This window comes from Benincasa hispida, chromosome 5 (assembly GCF_009727055.1).
Source record: "Benincasa hispida cultivar B227 chromosome 5, ASM972705v1, whole genome shotgun sequence".
Lineage (NCBI taxonomy): Eukaryota > Viridiplantae > Streptophyta > Magnoliopsida > Cucurbitales > Cucurbitaceae > Benincasa > Benincasa hispida.
In genome coordinates this window covers 59,811,046-59,825,731 of record NC_052353.1, presented here as the reverse complement: position 1 = coordinate 59,825,731, position 14,686 = coordinate 59,811,046, and the positions used below count along the sequence as shown (strand labels likewise).

Genomic DNA, 14,686 nt, shown 5'->3' with positions numbered 1-14,686 from the left:
ACACATATCATATATTAATTAATAATGAGTGGAATTATTCTCTATTATTTTATATTATATTGAGCAAGTTTAAATGCTTCTATAATCAAAATCATTCAAATGAAATCTAACACTTATAATATAGAAGGATTAATAAATAAATCCTTGATTTATTTAAATTTCAAGCATAAAAAATTTATGGGCTCATATAAAAAAGTGGGGAAAGATCTTATAATAATAAATACAGATAACTATAAATCACCTTTAAATAGCTTATCTATTTTGCATGTGCGGAAGTAAAATAAATAAACCATTTTATTTCTCTTGAACTTTACATTATATTTAAATTTAATAGCTATATATAATTCTTCTCCTACAAAAAGTCATTCGAACGAAATTAAGTATATACTCCATTATTTCTGAGAAACAATCGATATAGATTTATTTTATTCAAATAAATCGAATTTTGACCTAGTTGATTATGCAGATTCTGGATATTTATTTGATCCACACAAAGCAAGATCTCAAACAGGTTATTTGTTCACATGTGAAGGAACTAATTATCATGACGATCGGTGAAACAGACCATAAAGGCCACTTCCTCAAATCAGGTTGAAATTCTTACAATTCATAAAAGACTAGTCGAGAATGTGTATGCCTAACATCAACGACTTAGCACATTTATGAAACATGTGGTTTGTCTTCTAATAAAAATCTTCTAACAATATTATACAAAAACAACACAGCTTGCATAGCCCAAATCAAAGGAGAATATATTAAAGGAGATAGAACAAAGCATATTTCACCGAAGCTTTTCTATACTTATAATCTTGAAGAAAATGATGACATCATTATGCAATAAATTTGTTTGAAGGATAACCTGAGACTTATTTACAAAGACATTACCAACTGAAACTTTTGAAAAATTGGTGCACACACATTGGAATGTAGCGACTCAGAGATCTTAAGTGATGTTTTCATTAAGGGAGTAAATATATTATATTCTTTTAGGACTATATATTATATGAAATATATACTCCTTTTCCTTCATTAGGATTTTTTTTCTTTAGGTTTTTCCTAGTAAGATTTTAACGAGGTATATTTCATATATATATATAGACATCTAAGGGGTAATATTATAAATATTATAAAAATAAATACATGTTCATTGCTTGCTTAGTGTCCTAGAGCCATGAGTTAATCTTCATGTTACCCATGTACTTTGTAGTTATTCATGTTCGGTGTCCATGTAAAATAACATCTAGCTATTTGTCACTTTGCCTATAAATAGTGACATTTGGTGGATTCTAAAAACACACACATTGGTGAGAAATCTACTTCAAAATTCTACTCAAATTTCATATTATCCAATTTTCATAATTTTAATTATTTTATTTTATTATTATATTATATTATATATTTATTTATCATTATATTTATATATTATGATATTTGTTGTGCTCTTCAATTTCATTAAAAAAAAAAGAATTTTTTTTTTATAAAAAAAAAAAATTAAATAAAAATAAGTGGCAGAAATAGCTCCAAGGACTACGCTCAATTCTACTTGTACATTCCGCCACTTTTAGCTGAATTGTTTTTTGTTCTTTCCACTTTCATTTCCATTTCCCACAGCGTTTACTTTAATATAATAATGATAATAAATAAATAAATAATAGGGTTTACATTTTGTTTAATTTTTTTTTAAAAAAATCAAATTTGTGAATTCTATGCTTCTAGAACCTTATCCTATGCTTTATTTCTCACTTGCAATTGCACCCTCCTATCCCTCTATTTACATTTCATCACCAATGATCTAATCATTGTTGACTTTTTCAACCCTCTATATCTCATTAACTCATTTAACTAATCGATCTGAACCATGTATATTATATATATAATTTAGATTCCGTTTTATATTCTATAGTCTAACGTAAGTTTTGAAAATAACTTTTTAATATTACACCGTGTATTTAGATTTTAAATTTTAAAATATGAAATTATATTAAATAAAGATAAAAATCATTAAAAATATAATCTTTCACAACTCAATTCGTCTTTTACTTTTTTAAATACAAAATATGTAATGTATTATAATTAATTTATATAATATTATAAAATAATAATTATACAAAAAGAAAACAAAACAGATTCATGAATTAGTTAATTATAGTTTACAATCGACCTACTATTTTGTGGATAACAATTATTTTTATGATTTATAAATATAATACCAAGCACATTTAAAACAATAGTTTAAATTAGAATCTAATTTCTAAATTTACTATCAAACACATATCTAAAAACATTAAATACAATAACTTTGTTTTAATCGAATTCGTTGTTTTCAAATTTTCTATCTAACAGGTTTTAGATATCCTAATTATTTCTATTAAATAATATTTGACGTGGTTTCGTCAAAACTTTATATTCTATTAAATTACTCAAACTTATCTCAGAGACTTGACTTAGGAATTTTCTAAACCTCATTTTAGATTGTGCTATATATTTTGTAGTAGATGGCATAAAAATCTACTCTTTAGAACTAGTATTGTTGGTTTTATTGGAGTTGCACTAGTGTGATGTCAATCAAGCAATACTCTAATGGTTAAGTTAGTTAGAAATGATGATATTATTACTTGCATATACCAAATAGTATTGAATTCAATACAGACCTTAATATCAATTAGTTGAGTGTGACACTTTTTTCCAAAGAAGGTCAAAAGCTAGAGAAAGTTGGTTCTATTAGGTTTTTAAAGAGCACCACTTTTTGATCTAAAGCAAACTTACCCTCTTGAAACTAAATCAAAGGGTGATGTGTGACATGAAATTGTGAATTGGAAAAGTCGTTAAACTAGTTTTTCTCGGTCGGGCGAGATCGACCATCGAGATTGTTAAAAAATTTACTTTTTCTAACTTATCGATTATGTTGGCTTTTTCTCGATACATGTGAGAGAGATTAAACATCTAATTTTCAGAAATATTAAACATCTAGATTTTAGTAGTTTTTTTAAATATTAGATAATCTATCCAAATCTTATACCAAATCTTATATATTTTCAAATATTTTTCAGATTCAGTTATCTTTACGGAATATTATATTCAATTCTTATGTAATTTTAGACAAATTTCTATTTCCATGATTATATGAATTTCTAAATTTTCAAATTAATTTACCAATTATTTTCTCATATGGATGATTGCATTCTGATTTTTAAATGTTGGGAAAGATTAAATTTTGTAAAAAAAAATAAGATATGGAAAATATATAAAATCTCCGTATTAATCTATTCGAGATTCACACCGAGATTTCATATATTTTTCATATTTTACTTTTTTTTGAAAAATTTTATCTTTCCAAAAATTTAAAAATCTAAATCAATCACTTGAGATCCATCTAAAAATTTCATTTGGATAATTTATAAATTGATTTGAAATTATAAATTTGGCCAAAGATTTAAAAAAATTATGTAAGATTTTAATATAATATTTGGTAAATATAATCGAATTTGGAGAAAATTTGAAAATATATAAGATTTGGTATAAGATTTAGGAAGCTCACATAATATTTTGAAAAAATTACTAGAATCTCGATATAATCTCTCCGGCATGTATCGAGAAAAGTCCAAACGGACCAAAACAATCAAGAGATGGATCACTATTTGAATGAGTTTTAAAAAAGTGCTAGAAAGATAGATCGCTATTCGAACAAATTTTTTAAAAAAATGTTAATTTTATAAGATGAAAACTTAAATAGGTTACTTATGACAATTTCCTATTAGGAATGTCAACCCATACTTTAGGTGACCTCATTTAATTGGAGTAGTATGTCTTCATAATTATTTAGTTGGTAACCTACCGAAAAGGAGGAATGCATTAAAAAAAGACATGAAAAGTGATGCTCCTTATAGTAAGAATAGTGTTTAGTGAGAGAAACAAACTTTTCCCTCTCGTAAGATGAAATTCTTTATGGAGACGGTAGTATTAAATTTCTATAGACATTTTCACGTACTTATGAATCAGATATCAAACATAAGAGATGAATCAATATTTTTTTGTTATGCTAAATCGATAAAATATTTTTTATTATACCATCTTACTTCATTTAAATTTGTAAAATGTTTACTTATTGATTTTGATATATGTTTTAAATTTTTGTTTCTAAAAATTTTACAAAAAGTATCCATCAGACATTTATATAAAAAACTCGATTATAATATCAAATGAAAACCGACATTATAGAGATACAATGTCGGTTGACAACCAACATTGAAGACAATCTAATTTTTTACAATTAAAACTATTATGGGTGATTTTGGATTGCAAGACATAATCGATCTAAAACAAGAATATAGCACTCTTTGACGAAAACAGGGCTAGGAGAGACGGTTTTGGTTTAGACCTTAGCTCAAGGATGCAACTTGAGGATATTGTTATCCAAATGTAGCTTCGAAACTCTATGGAGGATAACCTAGGTCATTTATAGCTCTAGAGAAAGTAAGTCAATTCTCACTCACAAATCTTAAAGCTTTCGCACTCTTTGACTCTTTGACTTAAGCTTTGGAGTGTGTGTGACAAACATCAAATTGTGCAGGTTTCATTTGTTTTTGCAAGTCACGTTGTTCCTCTTCTAAAACAAATTTACCATTGTTGATATGTGAAGATCAAGATGTTTTCCTATCTAGATTTTAGCATCAACAAAAACCATGCATTTTTTTTTAAAAAAAAAATTGAAATAAATCTCCTAAATGTAATTCAATAATATTAGATATTTCCGATCATATAGAAAGAAAAATCTACATAAATCACAAAATGAAAGGAAGAGAGAAAAATAAAAATGAAAATCGTGTATGTGAATTCCACCACATGGAACGCCATCCACGACCATTCCAAATTGGTCACTCTTAATTTCACCACCACCACCCACTCCTCAACTCTCCCCTTCAATATATGAAAACAAAAATGTTAACAATGACGTATTTGGTGTCTTCTCTCTCTTCTTTTACTTTTTTATTTTTACATTCATTTAACTCGAATATATTCGACCATGTTTCGCTTCTATCTTTCTCAATATAATTCATCAAACACAACATAAATAACAAACCTTTTAACTTTTCTTAAAATAATAAAACCCTCTTTGGTGAAATCATTTCGTTTTTTCAAAAATTAAATTTATAAATACTGTTTTCACTTCTAGATTTCTTTATTTGTTATATATTTTTTATCAATAATTTAAAAAATCAAATCAAAATTTGAAAAAGCTTTTAAAAACTTGCTTTTGTTTTTAGAATTTGGCTAAGAATTTAACATTGTACTATAAAGATGCAAATCATGGTAAGAAATGGAAAGAAAATAGACTTAAAAAATAAAAAACCAAACATACCAAACGGAGCCTAAAATATTTATTTATAAAGAATTTAATATTTTTTTAATCATTTTTCTAGAAATATCTATCTACATTAACATTAATATTTTCATCAATATTTTCATAAAATTGAGATCTAGATGATGTCGACAGTTTAAACGTGAGAATAATACCCATTTGATCTCTAGATTTTAATATTTACGTTTTTAATCTTGTTATTTTCACTAAATACTCACTTGCGATCTTTAGTATTACTATTTATTAATTAATTAAATTTGGCCACAATTTTGTAACTATTAAAATTAATTTTAAAATATCAGTTTTGGAGATTTCATAGGTGCTCTTATTTTTCTGAATTAGTAATTAAGATCGAAAATAGGTATTTTCTCCCACATACGTGGTCCCACAATCAAAGTCCAAATCACCCTAATACATTCCTTGCCCAACACGACACCGTTTCCCAGCTTCTTCCTACTCCCTCCCCTCTACTGATTCCCTTCTCTGTTTTTCTTTAAACCTTCCCTTGACTTTCCTCCGCCGTGGCTTCCTCTCTCCACCAACCTCCACTTTCTCCCATAATAAACCCTCTCTTCTTCTTCTTCTTCACCTCAACCCCCAAATTTCCCATCAACCAAAACCATGTCCTCTTTCACCGCCGTCCATGGCCCTCTCTTCTTCTTCCTCCTCCTCTTCTTCTCCGCCTCCGCCCAGACCCAGCTCTCCCCCGACCCCAGATCCGACCCTTACCAGTACCGCCTCAGCGGCTCCATGGCTGTCATCATCGTTATCCTCATCGCCGCCCTCTTCTTCATGGCTTTCTTCTCCGTCTACATCCGTCACTGCAATGATTCCCAATCCAACACCGTCCGTCCTATCTCCAACGCCGCCGCCCGCTCCCGTCGCGCCACCCGCGGTCTCGATCCGGCCGTAATCGAAACATTCCCAACCCTAGTTTACTCCGACGTTAAAGAGCATAAAATTGGTAAAAGTGCCCTAGAATGCGCTGTTTGTTTGAATGAATTTGAAGATGATGAAACGCTGCGTTTAATCCCTAAATGTGACCATGTGTTTCATCCCGAGTGTATTGATGCTTGGTTGGCTTCTCACTCTACTTGCCCTGTTTGTCGAGCTAATTTGTCTCCTCAACTCACTGAGTCCGTCCACCGAGTTGGCGATTCTAACGCTGTGGTTAACCCGGACTCCGACGGAGGAGATATTGAAGCTCCGTCCAACGACGTCGTTTCAGAGACGACGGCTCCACCACCGGTTCAGATACCAACGGAGTCGGAATTGCCTAACAAGGCGTTGAATCGGACCCGTACGCGTGGATCTCGTTCCAACAGATTGCGGTGGCTCTTCCCCCGGTCTCACTCGACCGGGCACTCTTTGGTCCAGCCTGGGGAAGACACCGAGCGGTTTACTCTCCGGTTGCCAGTTGAGATAAGGAAGCAAGTGGTGAATCGCAAGCTGAACCGAGCGACGAGTATGGTAGTTTTGGCAAGGCAGAGCAGTTCCATGAGAGGATACCGGTTTGGTTCAGGTGAAGGGAGTAGTCGAGGGAAGTATTACAGGAGGCTTGAGCGGTTGGACCGGACATCGAAGTCGGACCGATGGGTGTTGTCGATTACGCCGCCGTTTTTTACGCGTATGTCGTCCATGAAGACTCCTCGGGGAGGAAGTAACCATGGCGAATCCGGCTCGGGCCGAGAACTTGGACAAGGGAATTCCACGGTCGATTCAAGTAGGCTTCCGGTCTGAAGTGATTTATTTTAATTTTTTTTTTTATTTTTTTTATTTTTTTGCCACATTTTATAAAATATAAATTGAATTTCTCAAGGGGCAATTTTCTTTTTGTTTTATATAAATTCATATAATCGAAAGTAATGTGTATATAAATTCTTGTTCATTATTCTTTCTTTTTATAGCTATAGATGTTGGTCGTAGGAGTTGTGTTGAAATGTTTATTATAAATAATTATAACCATTTTTTTTTTGCGTTAAACAATAATTTCTTCAAAGTGAAGGGTTTGTTTTAATTTTTTTTTAATGAAGGTTTCTTTTGAAGGCCGGCTCTTTTATATATATAATAATATATATTATATAATATAATTATAATATATATATATATATATATATAATTATAAAGTTTAAATTATAAATTTGGACCTATAATTTGAAAACAAGAAAAAAAAAAGTTAAAATTTGATCTTATTAAACTGTCATAAATAGTCTCAATTCTATTCTAACTAAATTAATTTCGTCTTTCATTTAAAATTAAATAAGTTGGATTTATTTTGGTTTTGATTGATAGATTATTTTATTATTTATTTATTTTGAGAGGAGGGCTAGTAGATTAGATTTGTAGCTTTTATTTAATCTTATAATGAATTTGAAAATGTTGAGTATAGGATAGTTAGATAAATGTAGGTGTGTTAGCATAATAATTGAACGTTAAAGATAAGATAAAGACATTCAACCTTTCTAAAAGGATGAAGTAGGTTGTCATTTGAATATAATAGAGGTTTTCTTTAGAATTTTTGGCAACACTAGCCATTCATCTCTACAATGAGAGTGTTTTTGTTCGGTGAAACTCGATTTTAAATAACTCATTTTCAATAATGTTTCAAGAAATTTTATTTTTTTCCTGTTGTATAATTATCGAAGAACTTCATCATTTTAAATATAGATTTTCTAATTCTAACCCATTAACTTTATAGTTCTAGCTTAACTTATAGTTTGATAGAGGAGGATAAGAGTTAAAGTCGGGGGTGAAAATGGTTTTTTCGTCTTCATCCTTGTCTTTGAAATTTTTGGTTAAATTTGGAGTTATACTATATATGGTTTTAAACCATTTGTCAAAAAAAAAAAAAAAAAACCATTACAAGGATATTTAGTAAGAAAGGAGGCCATAAACTTGGTCAATTTGTTTCAAATTTTTTATACCCTAATTAAATAGAAATTACTTTTCAAGACTCAAGTAAATGAATCTTATGTTCCGAAAATTTAAAAATCAAATATTAAATAGTCGCTTTATTTGTCACGTCGCAATATCGTATTTTCTTCTCGAATTAAAGATGTCACTATGACAACGTTATTATTTAACACGATACGAACAAAGTCATAAAACTTTTTTTTTCCACAAAGACAAATTTTAATTTGAATAATTGAGAATACAAGGAAAACCAACCTAGCTGTCACTTTTTTGACTCTTTTCTTATGAGAATATATTCTCAAAATCTCTTCTTCCATGCAATTGCCTCTTTGGATCATCATTTTTTTTTATATTTCTGTTAACAAAACAATTTTATTGCTACCTTATATATATAACAGTAATAAAAAATAATAATCAACAATATTGTGAGTATAGATCCCATTATTAACCTTTGGTTATATTACATATAATCCTTCAAGATTAATTTAATATTTTTAAATGCAATTTTCATATCATCAAAATTAATTTTAAAAGATTAAAAACATATTTTAAAGTAATTTTGAGAGTTTAACCATTTGAGAATCACTTTCAAATATTCTCATAGTTATCTTAGTGAAAAAAAATAATTTTTATTTGATGTCATTATAAAGCTTTTTGTGAGATCAAAACAAGCGTAGCTCAACTGATGTATAGTTATAAATTAGTAACCAAGAGGTATATAGTTTAAATTCTTTTATCCTTATTGTATTCAATAAAAAAATTATCGATATCAAACTTGATGTGAGTAAGACGTGTAAGTGATATGACAATGAATAAGATTAATAAAAATACTAATAATGAAAGGTATTTTAAAATTATTGTTAGAATATATTTTTTTGGTCCGTATATTTTGAAGTTAAAAATCTTCTTCTAATTCAATTTGCCGAGTTCTAATTTTAAACATAACCATTACTATGGAGCTCATTTATTTATTTTTATTTGCTCATTTTTCATGCATGGATTATTATTCTAACAGATAGAATTATTGGAAGTACAAACATGACTGTGAGGATTAAAATGGTACAAGGGAATAAAGATCATGGACTAATATATAGTACATTTAATCATGAGATTTGATCATAGATAAATAATATTTTATACTAAAAGATAATTATATAAAAAGAGTTTTGTATGGGAATCCAATTTTGGAGAATAATTTCCAAGTCTCTTGGCAGTGGTACACAGGTGCACATGAAGGATCATAATTTTTTCCCAAAATTTTTCTTTTAAAGTCCCATCTAAAATTAATTGAGAATTACAAATATTTTTTAATTTAAAGTTGGTTGAACTTTAGTCTCTATATTTTTAGTTGGCTAATTTTAGTCCCCGTACTTTAAAAAAATCTTAAATTTAGTCTCCAACAATAATTTATTATCGTTGTTTTTTTTAAAAAAAGAAATTATCTATTAGCACTATGGATTTTGAAAGCATATTCCTGTGCATGAAAATTATTATTATTATTTAATCAATTTTGATAAAAAAATAACTTTAAAAATTCAAATTTTAGATTTATTGAAAATATAAAAACTAAAATTGAACATTCAAGGAGATTTATAATTGTCTTCAATGCTAGAGTGGCTACTTTCTGGGTGGTATGGAAATAGAGAAATTAAAAGAAAAGAAATAAAATTTGAAACACAAGAAATCCACAAGCCTAATAGCATATCTTCTGCTATGTTATGGTATTGTTCATTTTGGATATAAACCTATGTCTTTGTTTTTGGAACTCAAAAGATTTCATGCCAATGAAAATAGTTGTCCTTACTTATATACCCATGATCTTTTCTTTATCTAACCAATGTGAAACTTTAGTCGCATTCCTAATATTAAGATAGTATTTTAACGTAAAAAAGAAAAAAAAAAGACAACTATTATAATCATAATGTCGAAAACATATACAACCTTATTGTGTATTTGATAAATGCATTTCCAACCTCAATATTTATACTATTATTATTGATCCAAACTTAAAAAGCGAATTATCTTAATCCTATTTAATTTATAATTACAAATGATTGAAAATCTTTCAATATAATAGTAGGGGTGTTCGATAACCTAACAATCAAACAATCTGTACTATTCAACCCAAAATATAAGGGTTGGGTTAGGTTGATTATGGATTGGCTAAAAAACATTTGGGTTGACCCAACCTAACCTGAATTATATATATATAAATAAAATATACTATATATAATTCTCTTGGTTTAAAATTTGATTACTTTGTATTGATTAATTTGTGAATTTTAAATATGTTTATTTTAAAATTGTTATGATATTTGTTTTTATTTGAAGTTTGCAATAAATATCTTAGATATTTGGTATTTAACATTTGAATTTTATGAGATTTTAGTTATTAGTCTTGTATATAAATTTAAATATTTTTAATTAAAAAGAAAAAAAAAGTCATAACCCGACAACCCAATCCGAAATTTAAGGGTTGGGTTAGAGACTTTATTTCGATTTTTCGGATTGTCAACCCAACCAATTCGAATTTTTGGGTTGGTCCAGAAAACACCTTCAACTCAACCCAACTCAATCCATGTACACCACTATAAAATAATATAAATTTTTTTTTAAATGTATACTTTTATAGTTTAACCTTTAAGAGAATAATGGTACACTTTTTGAAAATGATTTTATAAAGTAAGAGATATGATTATTTTCTTTTCTTTTTTTCTTTTCCTTAAAAAATAGAACTTTGGAAAAGTTAAACATCCCACAAAGTGCTAAATTTGCGATTAAATAGCTTGACTCTTTATTTGGTAATTGCAATCTATACGCAATAACAATTCATAATATATATTTGCAATATTTAAAGATAACATATATTGTGTGAAAGAGTTTTGTTCACAAGTACTGGCAACACATAGATATATATATTTTTTAATTTAAATAGATTCATAGGAATCAAATTATATACTTTTTAAACCATAAATATCAATTTAGAAAAAAACACAACCTTAAAAAAAGACTCGAATGATGATTTAGTTTTTTTTTTTTTTTTTTTTTTTTCTAAATGATTTCAGATAGTGAAGTATTTGATACCTCTTAATAAATTTGTCTTTTATATTCAAATTGAGTAGTTATTTTAATTTATAGACATTTTTTTAATTTTCAATTGAAATTCTTGTGCCATATTGAAAATATGTGGATATGTAAAAAATATAGTTAAATTATACAAAATACCTTCAAACTTTGTATTTTGTGTCAAAAATATTTTTAAACTTTCAAAAGTTTCAAAAATGTTTTTAAACTTTAAAAAAAAATGTTCAAAGACATCTTTACGATAAGTTTTGGATAGAAAACGTTAGTATTTTATTAAAAAATACATTAAAACCTAAAAAAGTTTGAAAAAATATTCTTACTATTAATATATGAGTAGAAACTATTAATACCTTGTTATAAAATTACATCTAATTTGTCAAAAGTTGCATTAGTAAGGTTGTACGTTAGTAAGGGAATATGTATCCATGAATATTTTTTAAACTTTTGAAAGTTTAAAAATATTTTTTAAACAAAACAATAACTATTTTTTATTTAAAACTAATGAAAATGGTATTTTTTAAAAATTGAAGAATATTTTTGAAACTTTTGAAAGTTCAAATATATTATTAACACAAGACAAAGTTGAGTGATATTTAGTATAATTTAACCTAAAAATATTGATAGACTGCTACATATTATCAATACCAAATCTCTTTTTCAATATAAAACAAGTATAAGAGTTTGAAAGGAAAAAATCAGTCATACATGTGAATTATTATTGAGATATAACAAAGGACTTTTTATTTTAAAAAATAGTTTATTTCTCTTATTTGTAACTGTAAAGGCAATACATAATTGCCTTTAAATAAATGGACAAATTTTTATCTTAAAAGCAATCTTAAAGCTATACAAATAGTCCTTCCTCCTTTCTTTTTTTCTTTTCTTTTATTTGTCCTTTCTCTCTTATTCTTTCAAATTTTGGTTAATGGCAACTATATGTTTTCCACCTAATTTGTAGTGGGTTTCGAATGTACCTTTTGAAAATAATAAAAATAGTAACATAATTTTTTTTTTCTTTAAGAATCTTTTAAAAATTAGTACTAACTAGATGTGTGTGTTTTTTAAACTTAATTTGATGTGTGATTAAGTTTTTTTTTTTAATGAATAAATGTGTTTAAAAAATTAAAACTAATTTACTTTTGAAATACTCCTTTTGTAAAAATATTTAGGGTTATTAATTTTATCTAAGAAGTAATTTTGATTCACTAAAAATATTCCAAATGTGCATGTGTGGTGACATTTTTAATATTTTTAATGAGTTTTAAGTTATACATGGAAAAAAGTTAAAAGTTGAAAGAGGTTTTATTAATAAATTAGAGAAAAAATATTTTTTTTTTGTGGTTATTGAGAAAGGTAAAATAAAGTTCATTAATTATATATTAGTTATACGATCTAAAATTTAATATAAATACTTAGTGTTTTTTCTCTCAAATTACAACCTCAACAACAAAAAAAATTATATCTTTCTCTCTTATCTTTCTCTCATTGGTGTCCAATGTACAGGTACGTTCTTTTTATTTTGTCCAAAAGAAAAAAAGTGAAGGCTTGTAAAATGTAAGCTTTAAGGTCTAGCAAAAAGTGTAAATTTGGGGGAAATAGTGAAAAGTTTCTTGTGTAATCCATGTTAGTTTGGTGTTAGGGAAGTGATAACTTGTAGAAATACAAGTTATTTTACTTTTTTTTTAAAAAAAAAATCTAGGATAATTAAAAAATTCAGAGAAAAACGTATTAACTTGACAAGAAATCCATGCAACTAATCATACTCTACGATCATGTGTTAAACTAATAATATTTTAAAATAATAAAATTTGTCACTTTTGGGCACAAGATTAAGATGAAAAAAAAGAGAAAAACGACCAAGTTGTAGCCTTGAATGCACATGTTGGAATCAAATGCCGATCGTTGTTCTGTCGTGGAAAATCCACTACCTTGAAGCAAAATTCGGCGCGAACTTGGTGCTAAATCGCATATGTCGGTTGCTCCCCAAGGTTAACACAACTTCCAAGTTCAAGGAAGCACTCGTCAAAGAAAGGAATGGAAAAGCTGAGACCATAGAGAAAATAGAGAAGAGAGAGGATCGATTTTCTCATGTTTTTTTCCCAATAATTGAGAACTATTTAAAGGAAAGATAAGATGTTTTAAAATAAAAGCCATTTTGAAATTAATTTTAAAAACGGTTTTAGAATTAATTGAAGTTAATTATTGGAATTAATCACAAACAATTAATTCTTGGAATCAATTTCAAATGGTAATAAAACTTTTTTTTTTCCCATTTTCTTTTCTTTTGCCATGTTAGTAATTCCCCCACAATCTCCCACATGACTGGTATAACAAATAAAATAAAAAGACATTTTATAAAACATGTTTTCTGAGCAAAGTTAGGATACCAAACTTAAACATCAACATCTTGACGATTTGAATTGATGCATAGTGAAATGAGGCAACAACTTTATTAGAGAGAGTGAATTACCTCTTCAACTTTCAATAAATATGGTTGAGACCCCCACAACACGTTTTTTAAAGGATTTTGAATACCCTGAAGCGGAAGCAATTGACTGTCGTCGTATCCGGATTTCGATTTATAGAACATCAAGCACACAGAGTGATGAAAACATGTGATAAACAAAATAACTAAGCATACTTCTCAAGATAAAATTAACAGAGAGAAGGATTTGGGAGAAACTCATCCTTGAAGTACTCTGTCTTCTCGCTTTCTCTCCACAGTACGAATACGAACACTACTTCTCTTGATCTCCCGAACTTGGCACCACTATGAACACAATAGTAACGAAGAGGACACCACCATGTCTTCCTTATTATTCTCAAGGTAAAAATCAAGGCGAAGTTTCATGGGCTCGCTTGGATTAATTTTAGTGAAGGAAAATTTTTGGTTGAGAGAACACAAAATCACAGAGAGAAGAAGAGGAGATGAAGAAGATGATGGTATCTGTGAAAAACTAATTTTTCATGTACAAGCTTTTTCCCAAAATAACTCCCATTTTATTTTAATTAATTTGAGAAAATAACTCTCAAAGGGAGTTACTAAATTGGATTCAAATTCAAATCTTGAATTTAATATATACTAACTACTTTAATATATATGCATATTAAACTATAGGTTATATCACATATAACCTATAGCTTATATTATATCATATAGAGTATAATCTATAGTTTATGATCTCTTACAAAACCTATAGTACTAATATGAATCATATTCTAATTTTAACCTAGTCTTTATATGATTACATTCATATAATTAATATTTGAATCATATTCAAATATTTATTCCTCTCATAAAAACTATATAGATTTAATATGAATCATATT

At 27.8% G+C, this 14,686-nt stretch overlaps 1 protein-coding gene across 1 annotated transcript; it reads left to right on the top strand.

The window, feature by feature from the left end:
* Positions 1–5,817: 5,817 nt before the first annotated feature.
* Positions 5,818–7,299, top strand: LOC120078726 (E3 ubiquitin-protein ligase ATL6-like). Its single transcript, XM_039033033.1, has one exon. The coding sequence runs from the start codon at positions 5,981–5,983 to the stop codon at positions 7,097–7,099; it is 1,119 nt and encodes a 372-aa protein (XP_038888961.1). The 5' UTR covers positions 5,818–5,980; the 3' UTR covers positions 7,100–7,299.
* Positions 7,300–14,686: the final 7,387 nt, after the last annotated feature.

Coding starts and splice junctions, on each gene's coding strand:
- LOC120078726 (XM_039033033.1), top strand. CDS start 5,981: ATGTCCTCTTTCACCGCCGTCCATGGCCCTCTCTTCTTCTTCCTCCTC.